This window comes from Ascidiella aspersa, chromosome 2, assembly GCF_963924565.1.
Source record: "Ascidiella aspersa chromosome 2, kaAscAspe10.2, whole genome shotgun sequence".
NCBI lineage: Eukaryota > Metazoa > Chordata > Ascidiacea > Phlebobranchia > Ascidiidae > Ascidiella > Ascidiella aspersa.
This window is the reverse complement of record NC_139448.1, coordinates 5,271,905-5,290,506: the sequence shown is the minus strand read 5'-3', so window position 1 is coordinate 5,290,506 and position 18,602 is coordinate 5,271,905. Positions and strand designations below refer to the sequence as shown.

The 18,602-nt window shown below is 36.7% G+C and overlaps 1 protein-coding gene across 1 annotated transcript; it reads left to right on the top strand.

Annotated features, from left to right (window-relative positions):
* Positions 1–47: 47 nt before the first annotated feature.
* On the top strand, positions 48–16,213 carry LOC146163285 (protein unc-93 homolog B1-like). The gene is made up of 16 exons (XM_083382616.1): positions 48–160; positions 1,044–1,212; positions 2,029–2,208; positions 3,772–3,911; positions 4,433–4,543; positions 4,990–5,118; positions 5,767–5,890; positions 6,409–6,631; positions 7,315–7,456; positions 7,994–8,164; positions 9,346–9,470; positions 10,704–10,799; positions 12,269–12,418; positions 13,067–13,231; positions 14,129–14,302; positions 15,152–16,213. Exons 1-16 carry the CDS (start codon positions 94–96, stop codon positions 15,365–15,367), a joined length of 2,382 nt encoding a protein of 793 aa, XP_083238742.1. The 5' UTR covers positions 48–93; the 3' UTR covers positions 15,368–16,213.
* The last annotated feature ends 2,389 nt before the right edge of the window (positions 16,214–18,602 follow it).

Here is an 18,602-nt window from a genome sequence, read left to right as displayed (position 1 = left end):
AATAAACCGTTCTTAACGTATTGTAATTTCCAGATAGTTGCTTAACATTTAACAAGTTTTAAAATTTATTTCGAAATTCGTCCGAATAAAGAAATGGAGGGAACACTGGGTGAAGATTGGAGTTTGAGGAACATATTTCGGCGCCTTACTTGTCGAAAGCGTAAGTTCTGCTGGTTCTGCTTTCGTTTCAGACTGTGTCTATTTTATCAAGCTGACCTGCCAAAGTTTGTTTTTATAGTGTAGAATTGTGGATCTCCAAAAAGTTATTGGGGTTAAAGTTTATCTAAACACTAAGTAACATAGCTCTTTTTGGTGATAATGATTGCAATAAAAAGGGACCATTATGGTGTTATTGTTAAGCATCTGTATCCAGTAAACTGAAGTTGGTTTAACATTAATATAATACAGGGTTTCTGAACCTAGGGGTCGCGGCCCCAAATTGTGTCGCCGTATGATTCGGTTGGGTCGCCGACTATAGTGGCGCATATCGTTAAATTCATTGAGATTGGTTATGGAAAAAAACTGCAAAATTTATAAAAAATGGGGAAGCAATACGAAGTTATTACCGATATTTGTTAAATTTGAACTTATTACTGCTACTGATTTAGTTCTTCTTTGTCACTCTAAGCTGAAAAAAACTTCAGTGAAGACAATTGGTTCACAGCAAGGTTTTTCCAAAATTTAAGAAACACTCGGAAGCATAACGAAGACATGTCTCATACTAATTAAACTCTAACTTATGATTGCTATTGCTTATTTGTGTTGTGTTCACTTATTAAACGTTCAGTAAGGAATTAGGTCGCCAAAGCTTCACCGTTAAACTTAAGTAGTGTTTGCATGCAAAAATCGTTCGAGAAACACTGATATTATACATCTATTTATTAATAAAAAAAAATGAAAAACATGTGCCTAAAACGGTGAATTTTATAGTTTTAATTACCTTATTTTTTTAGAAGTAAAGTTTTCTAATACCCTTTCCAGAGCAAATAAAATGCCGTTCGTCCTTCTGCCTATACTTTATCCAATTTACCTTTTGTGTGCAGCCATTCGAAAGCGCAAGAAACCCAACGTGGGTGGATTTCTGCCCACGGGACGACTTGTGCCCTTCAAGCAATACGTGCAGATGATGGGGGAGACCCCTGATCTGCTGGAAGCAAGACCACCAGGATGGGATGAAAATAAAGAAGAGAGGAGAATAAATAAGAAGATGAGGTGGGAAGTATCTTCTGTTTTGAGATTTCTGTCATTGTCTCTGTTTTGCTTCCTTCTCTCTCTCTATTTTTCTCTTTCTCTCTCTATCCCTCTCTGCCTTTCTCTCCCACGCCATTTTCTCCCTCTCTCGTTGTCTTGTTTGTTCTATTTTCATTCGTTCTCTTTCTTTTTTTCTTTCTTTCTTTGTTGTCTCGCTCTCTCGCTCTCTTTTTTCGCTTTTACTCTATTCTTGGCTCTCTTGTACTCTCTCTTTTGTTATTTTCCTTTTTTAATCTCCAATCATGTATGGAAACAATAGTTTTTTATTGTAGAGTTTATTCGATTGGAGTTTTAAATTCTGTCACGTACTGGTAGCTCCACAATAACATTAACAACGATGTTATAAGTGATTCTATGCTATTATTTTACAGGTGACTATTTATTGTTTTGGTGGTAAATTTAGTGTACTTGTAAAATAAATAAAAAATGCACCGCCTTGTTCTTAGATTTACTCTCTCAATCGGTGAATCTCAATCTTTTAAGGCTTGTGGCACCCCTCAAGGATAATAAATAGATTTTCGGCACCCCGACTTGAATTTTCGAGTACCGGTATTTACTGAAATGTCACTATAAATGGAGCAAACACAATTAACTTAAAACAGGAAAATCTCTTTTGATATAATGGGGTATAATCGATATAATGGGCTCTAAGCTTACCAATTGAGCAATTCTTAAAATTCCCAAAATACCTCGACACCCTTGAGCATTAAAAATTGCACATTAGGGCACCCTTTTTTAAATGTATATACTTAACCAACATTTTTCTATTATTTTCAGGCGCACTCTTTCATGCTCGATTGCCTTTGCTTCTCTCGCCATGTTCCTTTTTTCTTACGGTTACAATCAGATCTCTCTCATGCAAGACCACCTTCATGAAAGCCAGTTCTTCATGCAGATCAAGTACATGCCAGACCCTTCAAACACCTACGGGCACGTCCAGCTGTGTGCTAAATACGGGTAGGTTATTGTACAATTAAAAATATTGTAAACGCGCATGTCAAAGATAATGTGGCTTAAAATCGTCAGCAATTTTTTTTTTTTTTTTTTTTTTTTCAGCACATAATAATTATATAAGCTTTTTATTTTGAGCTTTTATCACCTGATTGACCCGTTCTTTTTGTCGACAATTTTTTAAAACGCTTTTAACTGTATTGTACCTTATCCTAAATTGTGAGCCTCTTTTGTCAGTCTTGCCCAATACCTAAGGACATAATTAAATCAAAGCAATAAGTTTTTGTAATCTTCGGTGATCGTTCTATCAATTAGTGATCGTTCCACAATTAACTATAAATTAGTGATAAGTAGGGCCCGCAAAAGTCAATAAAGTTAAAAAATTTTAAGGGCCTCGTATGTCCACGAATCAAAGAATAAAGTTGTTTTTAGCACCTAGGGGACTGTTTCTAAGAATTTTATAGGTAAAAATAAAGTTAAAATTTACAATGAAGCTAAAATTTTTTAATAAAGTCAAAATTTGTCAAATTATGTTTTTTGACAAAGTTTTTGTGTTTCTTGAGAGTAATTTTTGTAAAAATCGTCGTGGAAGCATTGTAAATCAGGAACTGTGACACAGCTAAACCATATTAACCCATAAAAGCAGGAAAATGTCACAATTCCCACCTGGATCAGCAGTAACTTTTATCGCAAATTGCCAATTTTTTTATTTATTGTTATGTATTTCAATAATTCTTATAAAACACTTTATCTTCATAAACGTAGTCTTTTCGAAGATCAACAGTTTGGATTTTAGTAACAGCCTACTGACATTCTGTAATACAAAAATGCCTAAGCAAGCTAAATCTATCGCCAAAAAAACCGACGCACTTTTTATAATCAATAAAACATACCTTGACTTTGCGACAAAATGTTACGTTTGGGTCTGAAATCGACAAAATATTAAGTTTTTGAGTAACTGGCATCAATTCTAGGAAGAACTGTGGCCTCTAGAAACAAGCAATTTCGTTAGGTTAAAATAAAGTTAGAATTTAATAAAAATAAAGTTAAAAAAAATTTTTTTTAGGTTAAAACAAAAATGGCCCTAGTGATAAGCAAAATCGGCCTTCAATAATATTACCTTTTTAATAAATCGACAATGAAATTTAAGCTACCTAAAACTCGGCGGTTATGAAGTGCAAGGTAGTTAATCATATTCTAGATAAAGATATCAACTCACAAAGTCTGTTAAACCGAGAGCATTCCTTTTCTAAATGCGCCCGTCACACCCTGTTCCCTTTGCTTACAAACTTCCTGAATTAGTTCTACACCACCGGAATTTAGGCAACTGAATCCCTGTTTTATATATATATATATAAATGGATCTTTGTTATATATCAACCTGAAAAGTGTTAGGGGAATCAGGTGGCACTATATAACGACAAGTGATCACCTGATGGAAAAGGGTTGTAGGAAGCAGGGTTTGTGAAACGTTTTTAATACAATTTGTCTTTATATAGATTCCGTACTTTGTCGCAAACGATTGGTAAAAATAAGACTGTTGTTAGACGACTATTGTATGTTCTCCAGCCTTGCAGCAGTGACGGCCATGTTCGCTCCCTACCTGATGCGAATCTACAAGGACAAGTGGATATTGTTCGTCACAATCAGCTGCTTCTCTACCTTTATATCGCTCGGCTTTCTCGACGCCAAATACACAATCATGCCAAGTAAGTGTAATGTTAGGCACATTTACGTTTTAAAGTTAAAGGGCAATTCAATTTACTAACTTTAAGTACAAAGAGATAAGTACTTTAAAAGTAAAAAAAAATCACGGTGAGATGTGTTTTATATCAAAATTAGGGTGTATCTTTATAGAACCAAAACCATCGGCGGCAGGTTTTAGCCAGTCGGTCACTGCTCCGCTGATGCGTATATTAACAAGTAAAACTCATACAGTTAAAAACATGAGTAAAAACAGGATCAGACGTTTTGTTTAAAAGGAAAATATATTTCGCCAAGTGGCATCATCAGTCTTTTCTGGATTCTATTTGAATAAGGAAGTGATGATGCCACTTGGCGAAATATATTTTCCTTTTAAACAAAACGCCTGATCCTGTTTTTACTCATGTTTTTAACTATGAGTTTTCCTTGTTTTTATATCAAAAACGGTACCAACTTCCCAAACGTCAACGCGCCCGACGTTAGACTGTGCTAATTGTTTTTCTATGCCCCACGTTTTTTTCCGCAGGTGGATTCTTGGCTGGTCTAGCTACGATCCCACTATTCACGACCTTCAGTATGTACATGGTCAACATCACTCAGAGGCTTGGAGACTTGAACCAGAAGAGGCCTTACAACGGTAGGTTCAATAGATTGCCTTGTATATGTACAATCCAGATCAAGTTTGCTTTTAATAAATACATCGACTTTTGCATTTATTCTTGATACAACACGTTGATACAACAATTATAAGCTACTATACGTGAAAGTCGTACAGAGGTTCATCTGTGTTGAAATACACCGCCTAAACTTACAAGATAAACTGAAAAAATTCTGCCTAGCCGCTGTTAATCTAATGCTGTCAATTGTATATTGAAATATAATCTAAAAGAAATGACCATTACATAAAGTTTCTAACCGTGACAAAATACGTTGCTACCCTCACCCGCAAAAAAAACATCTCAACAGTTTTAACTAAATTCGTAATTGAAAAACACCAACTTACTACGAAGGGCTGAAAAATTAAAAACAAAAACGGCCCTGATGGCAAGTCGGTGACTCTACCAAACTACCTTGTTGTTACAGGCACCCAGGGCAACTGGCTTCTGGTCAGGTTCAACACTTTTGTTTTCTTCGCTTGGTATTTCGGTTTCGCTTGCGCCTCCGGAACATCAGCCGTCGTCTTCCACGGGGTACTCGTGCGGAACGAATCGTGTGAGTGACGTAGTATGTCTCCCGGTATCAGACTTTGCAATTTTAGGGCTTGCAATTTAGTGTTTTTGGTTATTATTTTTCCATGAAGAATTGTGTTTATTAAAGTTAATTTTGAAAAAAGTGTAAATCGAAAATTGGTGACCATTCCAATGTATAAACGCGTCCATTTTATACAATGTTACTATATTTTTATAGTTTTTAAACAGTGTAATATTTTTGTAGAAATTAAATATGTGTGTAATACAATCTACAGTCGTAATAAATAGTGTAACTTAACAAACACGTTAGACTTTTATCTCAATATCACGAGATTAATAAATCCGAATACCTAGTTGATTATTAAGCAGAATGCCAGTCAGTGTATAAATACGTTTTGTTTTCCCCTTGCATACAAACAAGCGACTCTCTCTTTGTTGAATTAACAAAAATACAGCAGCACCAGACAATCTTTGAACTTTTAATACCCATATGAAAAAATGCAAAAGTGCAAGTGTAAATGTAAAAAATAAAAATGTTTTAAGTTCCGCTATAGGTTATACGCAGTCAGAACAGGTTGAAAACATCTGATCCAGCCAAGCGCTTCTTGACTGTATTTTTTTGTGGAGTTCATTTCCTTTTAATCAATGAGTATTATGGTGCTTGCTGTAGACGTGCACTTCCACAAGTTGCAGTGTGGTGCCAAGTACTGTGATCGTCCCTGGCCCAACTGGTGGGACGTTCTCATGCAGCAAGACGAGATACCTCAGATCGACAACTATGCCTTTGCTAACATGTGAGTGAGTCCGTGGTGTATGTAGGCCCAATTTTGGAGTATTGCGAATCATTGTGGGTTAGTTTTTCTCACCACTGCAATGCACTGGTATCCAAACTTTCAAAATAATGCATGGTAGACTTATGAATCACGGTCCCCATAATGAAAAGGAAACCAAGTTAAATCAAATAATTGTATATCTCTTACTTAAGAAATTCATAAATCTAGTACCTACATTTTCTTTAGTGCAAACTTCTAAAAGAATTTAAGCCATTTAAAAACAGTAACTTAAGTTAAAGTCGGGCTTAGTCTTATTTTTACAACATATTAGGGTACTCTAATGACTATTTTCGTAAAAATTACATTTACTTTTATTCTTATTGTTCAGAGCTATAACTCCCTATAATATCAGAAACTCAAGTCAACAATATAATTTTCGCCAAAGCAAGCGCCCACTTATAGTTTAGTCAAATCGTTTCAAATAGCGAATTTTATCCACCAAAAAGTCAAACTTATTAACCTAATTCTCCCTTTTCCAGAGCGAACGCCTGCTGCGGTATCATCGCCACTGCAATCGTGCTTTTCTTCTGCGTTGAAGGTCAGACCGAAAAGACGTTTTCCAGCCTCAAGGAAGAAAAAGGATTCGAGCTCAATTTTAAGCTTGGTTGGCGAGCCTTGTTCAGCTGGAACCGAACTATTCTTGCACCCATCTTCATTTTTACCGGATGGTCCATGGACTTCGTAGCCTACTCTTATACAAGGGTGATAAGGATATATTTAATTGATACATATAATCGGAGCCCATACTAAATGTAACGTTGTAGTATCGGTATTCATCTGATACGAAGGTGTACGCGATATTGATCCTTTACCAGCAATTGAAGGCGTTCAATCATTTCGTGGGACTGATTCGAAACGTTTTATACACAAAATGTTGATTTATAATTAGTCAGAACTGAAGGCAACTTGAATGCTAAAACCTGCGCCAATTTTATCTACATACCGTGTTTGCATGGCCTTTCAATGTCCTAGCCTTACCATTTAACGTGTTTAACTAAACTAGGAAATAATTGTGAAATCAATAGACGATGGTACCATCTGCCAATTTTTCGTTTTTAGAATTAAATCGCAAATTATAAATCAGATCTCACAACAGAATAGGATCATTTAGATATAGTTTGTCTCATATTCAATGTACATTTTCAAATCAACACACTTGCAAACGTAAATGTAATTGTGTTCTCGTTCCTGTCAAACAATGTTTAGTTACTGAAGTTATAGTATTTGGATTTAGAATGTAAGAATAAACTTGTGTATTTTATTGAAGAACGGTCAGATATGGGTTATATTTTTAACGTTTAAAGGTTAAACTTTGAATAATTTACGAAGTACTGTTGGTTGGGTTCGAACCAAAGTATAAATTGTTTTCCATGTTATACTTGCAGGCCTTCATAATTTGCTCCATAGACAGCTGGATGATGTTCATCAGTCTGGCATCCTTCGGTCTTTGCGCTGCAATGGTGGCTGGTCTGGGCCCTTGGATTGCAATCACCCAAGGGGGAACACGAGCGCTTATGATTATGGGAGGTATGTCAACACTTTGCACATGCCTATTATTGTCATGATATCTATTCCTTTATCATATGCATGCACTTTAGTTCGAAGCCTATAGTGGCAAACTTTTATCGGGATGTCAGAGTGTAGGTTTTAACTGTTAACTCTACAATGTTTAGATTAAATATAAAACAATTACAGTATGCTTCAGCCTTTCAATTTCCTATTTTCTGGTAAATATGTTATCAGGATGAATTGGTAGCCCGAGGAGAACAATTAAATCAATCTGTTTCAAATGAATCTAAATCACATCGCTAAAGTCGTATCGTAAGTTCAGTATGAGGTAACTTTTATTAACTGCAAGGAACTTAAAATAACTGAAAAAAAACTTCAACACACCAGTAACGGGAAACGGAAAGAAACTTAAAAACAACAGAAAATATCGAAAAACATTTTTTTCGATATCTAATTGGCATTGGCGAACAGACAAAGATCATTTAATTATAACTCTAATTTATTTGTTATATAAATTAAATTATAGGTTTATTTAAAGCAGCCTTTTCCCTGCAGTGTGCTGCCACGGCGCAAGCCTTCTCTTCTTGATGTTTTGGCAACCGGTGGCAAGCATCATCGGCTACAAGTTTCCACATGCTGAACCCCAGAACTGGGAGTGGGTCGCCTATAACCTCGTACCCGGGGTGTGGGGGGTCGGGGCAGCAGCCCTGCACGTCGCCATCAACCGTAAGTATGTCCAATAACATCGAATTGGATTTGTTTTTTATGAGAAACGATTTAGTACCAAGTTGCATTCAATAAGACGTAACGTATACACACAATATATTAAGTACACGTACGTATTAAAGCGTCTTCTAAAATACGATGTCTATTTACTTGACCTATTTGGCCTTGCTATATTCATATGCAATTCGAAATAAAATGCATACGAAAATCATAATTTTTTTTCATAAAATAAATTAGTATAACAAATGAACTCCTAAAGACATAAGACGAAAAAAACACAAAAACGGCCAAAGATAATGATTGTATCTTGACAAAATTATCTTGATACTATATTTTCCTTACAGCCTGAAAAGATATTTTTTGTCAAGCAATATTAGTTTGTTAAGTCTAGTTGTGACTACAAAAGCAATTTATGGCTAAATATCAAATGATAAAGTATTCAGAATTTTGTCCTAGTTAAGTTTTAGTCAAAAAATTTCTCGATTTGTTTTATGAATTTAAACACAAAATTTTTAAACGATTTATCTTTTTGCCAGTGTAAATGGCGTTTACCATGAGATCGAATAGGCTTAGATGGATTTTACTATAATCTTTTTATAATGCATACTCAAAATCGGCATGAGTGAGTATCGGCCTACATGATTTCTAATACGCGTATTTTCAATATCGATTACCATTATATTGTCCTACCAAAATAAATGTTTCCGTCAATGTTTCTGTCTTTCACAATTTTTATGTTTTGATGCAGCGTGGTCCACGGCCCGCGAACTGATAGTCAGCTTTGTTTCAATTTTCATAACTACCGTAACTGAACAAAGGTATACATTCCATAAAGTTAGTATATATGCCATAGACTATGTATAATTTGCCAGCAATAAGCCTAAGAATCGCAATTTTAAATCATTGGCCCGCAAGATAAAGAAAACCGTGTTTTTGGTCCGCGATGAAAAGAAGTTGGACCACCCTGTTTGATGTATACCTTATTCCTTTCCTTTATGCAAATATTAATCATTTTTCCAAATTATCTTTATTCTTCTGTTGTTATATTTGGCCTCCAATTTATTCCTGCTCAATTTAAAAAAATAAACATAAAAAAAAAAATATTTCTGCTCATGTTTTTTTCGGCATAATATTTAAGAGTAAAACTTAATCAGTTTTTACTTTAACATCCTGTTCAACAGTTAAGATCGAGTTTGAGTATCGAGACACCGACGAGATGCTGCAAATGTTCACCCTCTTCTACCACTGGAGGGCGGTAGGGGTCGTGATCGGTTACGTCACAAGAAGCACAGCAACTTGCACCTACGTGAGTGTGATCGTGATATGTGAGTGTGATCGTGATACATGAGTGTGATCGTGATATGTGAGTGTGATCGTGATACATGAGTGTGATCGTGATACGTGAGTGTAATCGTGATACGTGAGTGTAATCGTGATACGTAAGTGTGATCGTGATATGTGAGTGTGATCGTGATACATGAGTGTGATCGTGATACGTGAGTGTAATCGTGATACGTGAGTGTAATCGTGATATGTGAGTGTGATCGTGATACATGAGTGTGATCGTGATACGTGAGTGTGATCGTGATACGTGAGTGTGATCGTGATACATGAGTGTAATCGTGATACGTGAGTGTAATCGTGATACGTGAGTGTGATCGTGATATGTGAGTGTGATCGTGATACGTGAGTGTGATCGTGATACGTGAGTGTAATCGTGATACGTGAGTGTAATCGTGATACGTGAGTGTGATCGTGATACGTGAGTGTAATCGTGATACGTGAGTGTAATCGTGATACGTGAGTGTAATCGTGATACGTGAGTGTAATCGTGATACGTGAGTGTAATCGTGATACGTGAGTGTGATCGTGATATGTGAGTGTGATCGTGATACGTGAGTGTGATCGTGATACGTGAGTGTAATCGTGATACGTGAGTGTAATCGTGATACGTGAGTGTGATCGTGATATGTGAGTGTGATCGTGATACGTGAGTGTGATCGTGATACGTGAGTGTAATCGTGATACGTGAGTGTAATCGTGATACGTAAGTGTGATCGTGATACGTGAGTGTGATCGTGATACGTGAGTGTGATCGTGATACGTGAGTGTGATCGTGATACGTGAGTGTGATCGTGATACGTGAGTGTGATCGTGATACGTGAGTGTGATCGTGATATGAAAACATTGTATATCACGAGGGTGTTTATCTTAAACGGCTGGAATATGTAAAATATTTTGAAAAGGACTTCAGCCTTAAGACCGAAATAAGAACAACATCAACGTTCGGAATAAAACACAGTTCATAATAAGACCAAAAGAGGACTAATACCTTATAGTCGTCATAACGTCTAAATCGGAATAAGTCTTAAATCCGTCGGAATAAGACCTAAATGGTCAGATTCGGGCCAATGTAACATCTTACCTAACCCCAAAACCCTAATACATCACTAATAGTTTTAACCGTAACCCAATGTTAAACCCCTACCAGTACCCCACATATATTTTACTTCAGTAGAACTGTTTTAATTTTTTTCAGGCAAAAATCTACGGATTGTTCGCCAATTTGCTTATAGCTGTTCCTATGTATCTTTGGTACGAAAGCAGAAGATTAAAGCAACCCAATGCTGTGACGGTAAACTTCTTGCTTAACGTATTTTAACCTTAGACAATGCCCTTTTTGTTGTTAAAATTCCCTGTGGTGCTCTGCTGAAAGTAAACGTTGCACACCGTCTGCAAATTTCGTGTACAGTCTAGCAGAATTTCATTGGTGAACTGTGCTGGTTTTGCGGGCATTTTGACTAATATCAGGCATAACACCTTGATCATGCCTTGCATTAAGCGCAATGAAGCGAAATGTTATAGTTAAATCAAAAGTCACGGATCCCAAAATTTGAAATAACACATTAAAATTCTCTGTTTGAAAAAAACAACGAAAATTCTCAGATTTCATGAACTAGTCTAACCCATGCTATAGCCAAGCCAAAATTGTACAAAGAAAACTGTACCGCGGGCCCCGTACTAACGATAATGTGACAATTGTAACATGTATGTCATGCCGTACAGAACAGGAGATATCAGCAATTAGGAATAAATAATACCAACAACCTAAAAGGCCAGGTTAGAAAAAACCCACTATCAATATATTATTGTTGAAATCGTGCAATAAAGAAGCACGAGCGAACGCAGTTGAACCGAAGTACCAAACTGAAAAATGTTACGACACCTTGAACCGTATCCAAATCTTATTCACTTATTCACGCCTGCATGGCTAAATGACAAATTCCAATAAACGTCGTACCAAATTCTTATTGATGACATCATGTAATCCAGTGGTCTTAAACCTGTTAAATAGGCGACCCTAATTTAAATAAAATAGAATGAGCATTTATATTGCGACCCCATTCAATATTTCAATTAATATTGGAACAAAGTAACATTAGGAAATAAGCGTAAACTATACACAAAAACAGGAATTTTATGTAAAACATGCACTCAGACACGGTTATTAGTGTGGCTTCATTGTAAAGCAGAGGTTCTCAAACTGGGGTCCATGGACCCCTTGGGGTTCTGTGAACTAGTTTTAGGGGGTTCATGAAGGCCTAATTAAAATATTAGTGTATATTTTAAAAGTTACCATATTCTCAAAGAAAACAGTTTAATTAATAATAAAACGGATTTGCACTGTAGGTCTATGTATTTAGACTCCATTTCACTTTCACATTTTTGGACCGAAATCAGCAGATTTATTAAATTCATTTGTATTGTGACGTCATTTTTGAATTATTTTCCCACCGTGGTCCACGCAAGGCCAAAAAATATTTTAGGGGTCCGCGGTAAAAAAGTTTAAGAACCCCTGTTGTAAAGGAAACGAAATAAATAAATCACACTAAGAAAGTAGGAATATGATGAGTTATGGCTACCCCAGAAAAATTTCAAGCGACCCCACTTGTGGTCGCGACCCAGGGGCTAGAGACCACTGATTTATCACATGTCTGAACTAAACCTTAAAGCAACCTTCCGAAAATTGTTATTACATCTCCAACCGCATTCAAATCTTATTCACGCCTGGTCCAACCCATTTTGTCACTTTTTCGTCCTCAGATGGAAAATGTGAGAGTGGTGAGATTTGTCCCCAACCCGAATCCGGACGACATGGCGAACGAGTCGGACGTGGAGGAGGAAGGAACATCCACCTCTGAAGAGGAGGGAGAGGAGCAGGGAGGAGCAGACGGAGCGCCCAAGAGGAAAAAGGTGAGAGTGGCAAGGTTTCCAAGTACAAGTAGATGCTATTGCCGAAATCAATTGGCCTAATTAGGACTTTGTCTGACCTGTGTGGATTGAAGTGTGATACTCTACCGCAGGGGTTCTTTTCGTACCGCGGAGAGTAAAACACGTGATTATTAGGTGGAATTAAGTAGTGTTTTATAGTTATGGCAACTGTGTCGGATTTAGAGGAAATCCCCGCGTATCAGTAGCTACATGAAGGAGTTTTGATGTCATACCAATTTAGCTTTCCAATTTATTAATTTTAATCTACAGTTTTTTCGATTTTTTACATCTCAGCATATAAGATGGCTAACGCACTCTCGTTTCAATTATTAACCCTAATGAGGTCAGCTGGTATCTGCTGCCGAAACGTCGGTTTATACTTCGTTCACACCAGAAGAGCGATTTCTATCTATTGTTACCTTTTTAATGTGTATAGTATTTAGATTAATAGATATGGAACAGCGTTTAAATCGAGAAATATGGAAAAGAAACTGCTGAAGTGGCCACAGCTAAAAATCAGTTTTTTTTTCTCTAAACTTTTTTTAATTTGTCGATTTACTTCGCTGCCTTTTTCCTACCTTGTATTCGTGGCATTTTTGAATTTCTTTATACTTTCTACAATTTTCGCAGCTGGTTCGTTACAAGCGGAAGCCCCCGCCCAACAACCCCCTCATGGGTCAGGCCTGGCGGACCCCCTATTTCCCCCCTGACCTAGAAATACCCCGCAAGTACATCACCCCCGATGGGAACATCATGATCATGCCAAAGCACTGCAAGCCACCCTTCGAAGTTCAAGTAATAATCATGCTTGTTTGTTTCTTTTTAAGGAGTTAAGAGCAAATTCGGAATCAAAGTTTATTCATTGGGCTTCATGGTTTCATGGTATTGGACGTTTGTTAAAAAAAGATAAAATCATTTGGAATTTTGGAACGAAGGTTAACAGTATGTAGAGATCAGGAAATAATATTTTAAAAACTTTCTGCAATAAGTTGGTTGACCAACTGAAAAAAAGAAACACGACATTTTCCTCCTATATTATTTTCAAATCTCAACCAGAGCATTTCAGAATGAAAGTAATTTAACGTATGTGAACCTCCTTTATCTTTATTGCTAATATGTGTTGTGTATATGTGTATGTTATGTGCTTGCGTGCATGCGTTGCGTGTGTCTCCGTGCAGTGGAAACTGCAAATTGCTTGCAGAGATTAAATCCCGTCCTCGTTTTCAAAATCCTATTGGTAAAAAAACATAATTACAAAAGATGTAAATGTTTTTATCAAAAACGGTGGATTTTCGCCTTTTGTGCTACCAGGAAATTTGCGAAGTCACTGGGGTTGCGTGGTAATACAGACACAACGGCAAAGTGGACTGTTTCGGTGGTTAGGTGACGACTGGTAATGCAACTGGGAGTTGCTGTCGTTGGGGTCAATGTGTGGGACTCGGGGGCTTGAGGTCCATAAAAGTGGGGCGAGCCGCGACGTCAGATAGCGCTGTAGGCTAAGCGGACTCCTACGTCTGTGTAACTTTAAATGTGAGTTTAAAATGTGTGAAAAAAATAAAAACAACTTTAAATGTGAAAAAAAAACTTTAAATGCGCAACAAACAACAACAAAAACTTTAAATGTGAGTTGCCTCCTCATGCTAATCCGTCTTGGATGATTTCAGCTTCTCACTTGCTCTTCCTCTCGCGAAGGACTCGTTCGACTCGAACGTCCTCCGGGACACGGACCTGGAGCGCGTCTCCAAGGCGGCCAGGAAGGTCAAATACCAGCTGGGCTTCGGAGGAGAACCGCTCTTCTTCGAGGTGGAGGAACTCCTAAACGATCCCAGGGACGCGATCCCAACAAAGTTCGACGCAAGAGGAGAGGTGATTTGAGCTACTGATAAAAATGGCTGGACTTGACTAGGACTTAATATATCATGGACTGGGACTTGACTTGTATTTATTGTAATTGATTTAGGACTTGGCTTGCAGTTTTTTGTAAATGACTTTTATGACCTGGACTTAATATACCAATGACTTGGACTGGGATTTGACTTGTATTTTTTCGTAAATGACCTGACTTGACTTGGACTTAATATAAAAATGACTTGGACTGGGACTTGACTTGCAATTTTTCGTAAATGACTTTTATGACCTGGACTTAATATATCAATGACTTGGACTGGGATTTGACTTTTTTTTTTGTAAATGACCTGACTTGACTTGGACTTAATATAACAAAGTTCGACGCTAGAGGAGAGGTGATAAAATGACCAGAATTGACTTGGACTTAATATAACAAAGCTCGACGCAAGGAAAGAGGTGATAAAATGACTTGACTTGACTTGGAATTAGTATATTAATGAATTCGACTGGAACTTGTAATTTTTCGTTGATGACTTGACTTAAACAGGACTTAATCCAAACCTGCACTTTTATGTCGGCCTACAACTTATAGCAACGTCAAACTCGCATATAGTTGCACATTAGGCACTAGTTTGACCGTAAACACGAGCTTACTTAAGGTATCTTGTTTCATAGCGTAATGTCATGACTAAAATTTATGACGTCCCCTTTGAGAATTATCATACCTCTTCAGAACCAATATCCTTGGTATACCCAGGCTTGCTTTGAGTTGCCTACTTGCGACCAATCTGCACATAATGCCGTGGGAACATAAGCTGGTAGACTTGGTCAACCCTGCTCTAAATTGACAAGTTTTCCGTTCGTCAGGTAATCCCAGGAATGGAAGACGAGCCGGATTTCCCGGAAGAACATTTGGCCAGCAACCCACGTCATCACATCCAGGAGAGGTTCGAGCTGGCACTGGAGGCGCTCAAGAGGAAAAGAGAGGATGACGCGGCGAACCTCGAGGAAAACGATGCAAGATTACATTTCCATAGGGATGTCAGCACAACTGACGAGGAGGCGCATTTGCTGAGTTACTGATCTTTTTTAAAACAAAATGGACGCCGATTTGAGAATATCCCCTTCTGTTTTATTAGCATTGGCACGTCAAGTAAAATTTTTAAATTGCATTTAATCTGTAGAATGCGGATGAATTGGAATTTTACATTGTTTTTTGTGATACTACTGTGCTTAGAGTTAATTTGCCAATGTCCACTTATGTTGCTGAATATGTGTTGTTTAATTGTTGTACGATCAGTTTATCCAGACGTTCATCATTTCTGTAATTTTTCCTTAAGTAACCGTTGTATAATCCATATTAAATATATGTTTCATCGTTGTACGATCAATTCAATTATTGTACTTATATTATTCCTGTAATTTTTCCCTTAGTAACTGTTGTAAAATTCATCTTTTGTATAAGTATCATCGTTATATGACCAATTCGTTTATTTGTACTTTAAATCTGTACTTTTTCTAATTAACCGTTGTATAAATGTTCTTTAATTTAGGTTTCACCGTTGTATGATCAGTTCATTTTTGCAAGTAACCGTTCATGCATCATAACTAGGGCGAATATTGTTTGACCTAAAAAATAGGAAATTTTGACCTGAAAAATTAAAATTTTGACAAATTTTGACCTGAAAATAATTCATTTTGACAAAATTTTGACCTGTTAGAAATACATTGATTTAAATGAGCTAGGCGACATTAATCACGCGTTTTTTATACCGTATATTGCTCTAATAAAGATATAAAACGGTTAAAATGACTTTGAACGCAAATCAAAACTAATTTTTTTTGATAAAATTGAACGATAAATTTCAAAGCAACTAAACGACGAATTTCAAAAAGCTGACTATATATTTTTTTTAATTTTGAAAACGATTTACGTGCATTTTTATTTGATTTTGACTTTACAAATTTTTGACAAATTTTGGCCTCGTGTGTAAATTTTGACAAAATTTTGACTTTTTTTGACAAGTCAAAAAATATTCGCCCTAATCATAACCAACTTAAAACGTATCATAAACAGATCAAATCCCGTGACAAAATATTGTTACGCATGAGTTGCGTTACGTCATGACATTTAATCTTCGCGATGAAGGGGATTTTCGTAACTTCTGGACTTTGAGCTTCTTTGTGACTGTCTATTCTTATTTGTGTTTGTATTTGTCATCATTTTAATAAAACCGGAGCAAAAATGATATTCACCAGGTGGGAAGATAAATGTTGTGCTACTCGCAGTAATAAATGTTTCAAGGTGTTATTGCATTTAAGACTAAATTGTCAAAATTTAAGATCTTATTAGAAGCGTTACGATTAAACATTTACAGAAATAATCAATTTTTTTGGCAATACAAATGATAGAACTTTTATGTGTGTACTGTACGTTTATATGTCACCACTTTAGCCAATATATCAATCAATCAATTACATTGGGTAAATAGAAAGAAAATTGAAACAACAATAAGATCACAGTGGACTTTGGTCATTTCGTACAAAGGTCAATTTACGGCATTGTTCAAGATTTTCTTGCGTTTTGTAATGATCAAACACTCATAATTTACGACTCTGCTATAAGTTATGGCAGTAGATCATTCAATTATCACCAAACAAAAACTTATGTCATTTAGTATACATGAATACATTAAATCGCAAAGCCAAAAAGGCCGAGTAGTCGACATGTCGATTTACTCGACCTTTTTGCTTAAAATTCATTATTAATATAAAAATAAAAAACTTAACTTGAAAAACGGCCAATTTTCCACAGGTTCATCCGGACCGCCTGGTGGATTACTGACGTCATTATAGGGCGGCGCAACATGCTTCCTTCCAGCTTCTACGAGACGTTAGGGGCCGCGGGTTCGAATCCCAGTGAAGCAGCTTACGATTCCTACGACTACGAGGCTTCTTCTAGCGGTGACCTTGGCGCCTACTGGTTCAAGGTCAGAGGGGGAAGTCCCGGAAGTTTCGTGAAAGGTTTCGACTTCGATCCCGGGATGATGTGACGCGAAAAGTGAGTGTTTTTCGATAGTTCTGTTTCGATACCCGATATTATCGGACATATTGTTTTTTTGATGGATAAAATTTTATTTTTTGGTAGATAAGGGTGTTAAGTTGCAAAAATCGATAAATCATCTCAACTTCGCTTGGCTCAGTACATAAGAGAACCGAATATAAAATACATTGGCGGAGTCCAAGAAAAAGATTGCAAATGAAAAAAATTGCAATGAAAAAGATTTGCAATGACTAACTAATTTAATTTAATATGACTGATGTGTTAATTATTGGAAAGTAATTCGATTTATTGGTCGATTTCGTTTATTAGCCGTATTTGTTATGAACATGGAGAAGTAAATCAGGTGAAAACGATTAAATACAATTCTATGTATAGTTTATAAGCAGGGGGACACGACGGTTGAGAGCTTATCAAAGGGGGTCACGAAGCTTAAAAGTTTGAGAACCACTGCTTTATAGCCAGTGGCAAAAGTGACCGTTTAAGGGAAATAGTTTTTCAGGTACGTCGTCAAATCAGGGGTCACCAAAACACAAGCAAATTGGCCGTTCACCAAAACCTAGACCTTTAGAGCAGGCCACAGCAATAGCGACCGGTTTAACGAGACCGAAATACAAAATATTTCTTCGCGTATTTATAACTGCAACACATACCTCTAGGCCAGTCAGCATGTCATGGCACCTCAGCCGAGATCTCGGCTGTGTAGCGCCAAATTTTGAGGCGTGCAATCAAGGTTTCACGCATACCAACTAAACCTTTTTCTGGAATGAAAGTGTGCAAATTACTAATTGAGATGTGCACACAAACTGCTTTTAAAACAATCTCGGGTGTGTGAACCTACCACGGAATGCAGACTTGCCTCTACTCCAGGGATGTACAATAATGTCGGAGGTATAGTGTCGGTACTCGTCCAATACTAGGGCGGTATTCAAACCGATGCAGCCATGATTTTTAATCTAATCCAGCGATTTCTACTTTGAAAATCAAATTGATCAAATAACTGGAAAAGGACTTTGTTTCAGGAAAGAGTTGGGGTGAAAAAATGGATAAAAAGAAGTTATAATTGGTTTTATGCAATAAAAAGCTTATTTAATTGTAATGGTTGGTATTGTAAAGAGTCTATTAGGCCTATAATCGAAATTTATTGTTTCTTCACAGTTACAACCATTTAAGAAACATACATCAATGCAGGCATTTTTACATTACCTACGACATACGTTCAAACAAACTTAACTTTCAGACGATTAACGCATCCAA

Bases quoted from the DNA above. Each gene is read 5' to 3' on its own strand.
- LOC146163285 (XM_083382616.1), top strand. From the start codon at position 94: ATGGAGGGAACACTGGGTGAAGATTGGAGTTTGAGGAACATATTTCGG. The intron at 6,632-7,314 runs GTGATAAGGATA...TTATACTTGCAG, and splicing joins TAGCCTACTCTTATACAAGG to GCCTTCATAATTTGCTCCAT. The intron at 9,471-10,703 runs GTGAGTGTGATC...AATTTTTTTCAG, and splicing joins GCACAGCAACTTGCACCTAC to GCAAAAATCTACGGATTGTT.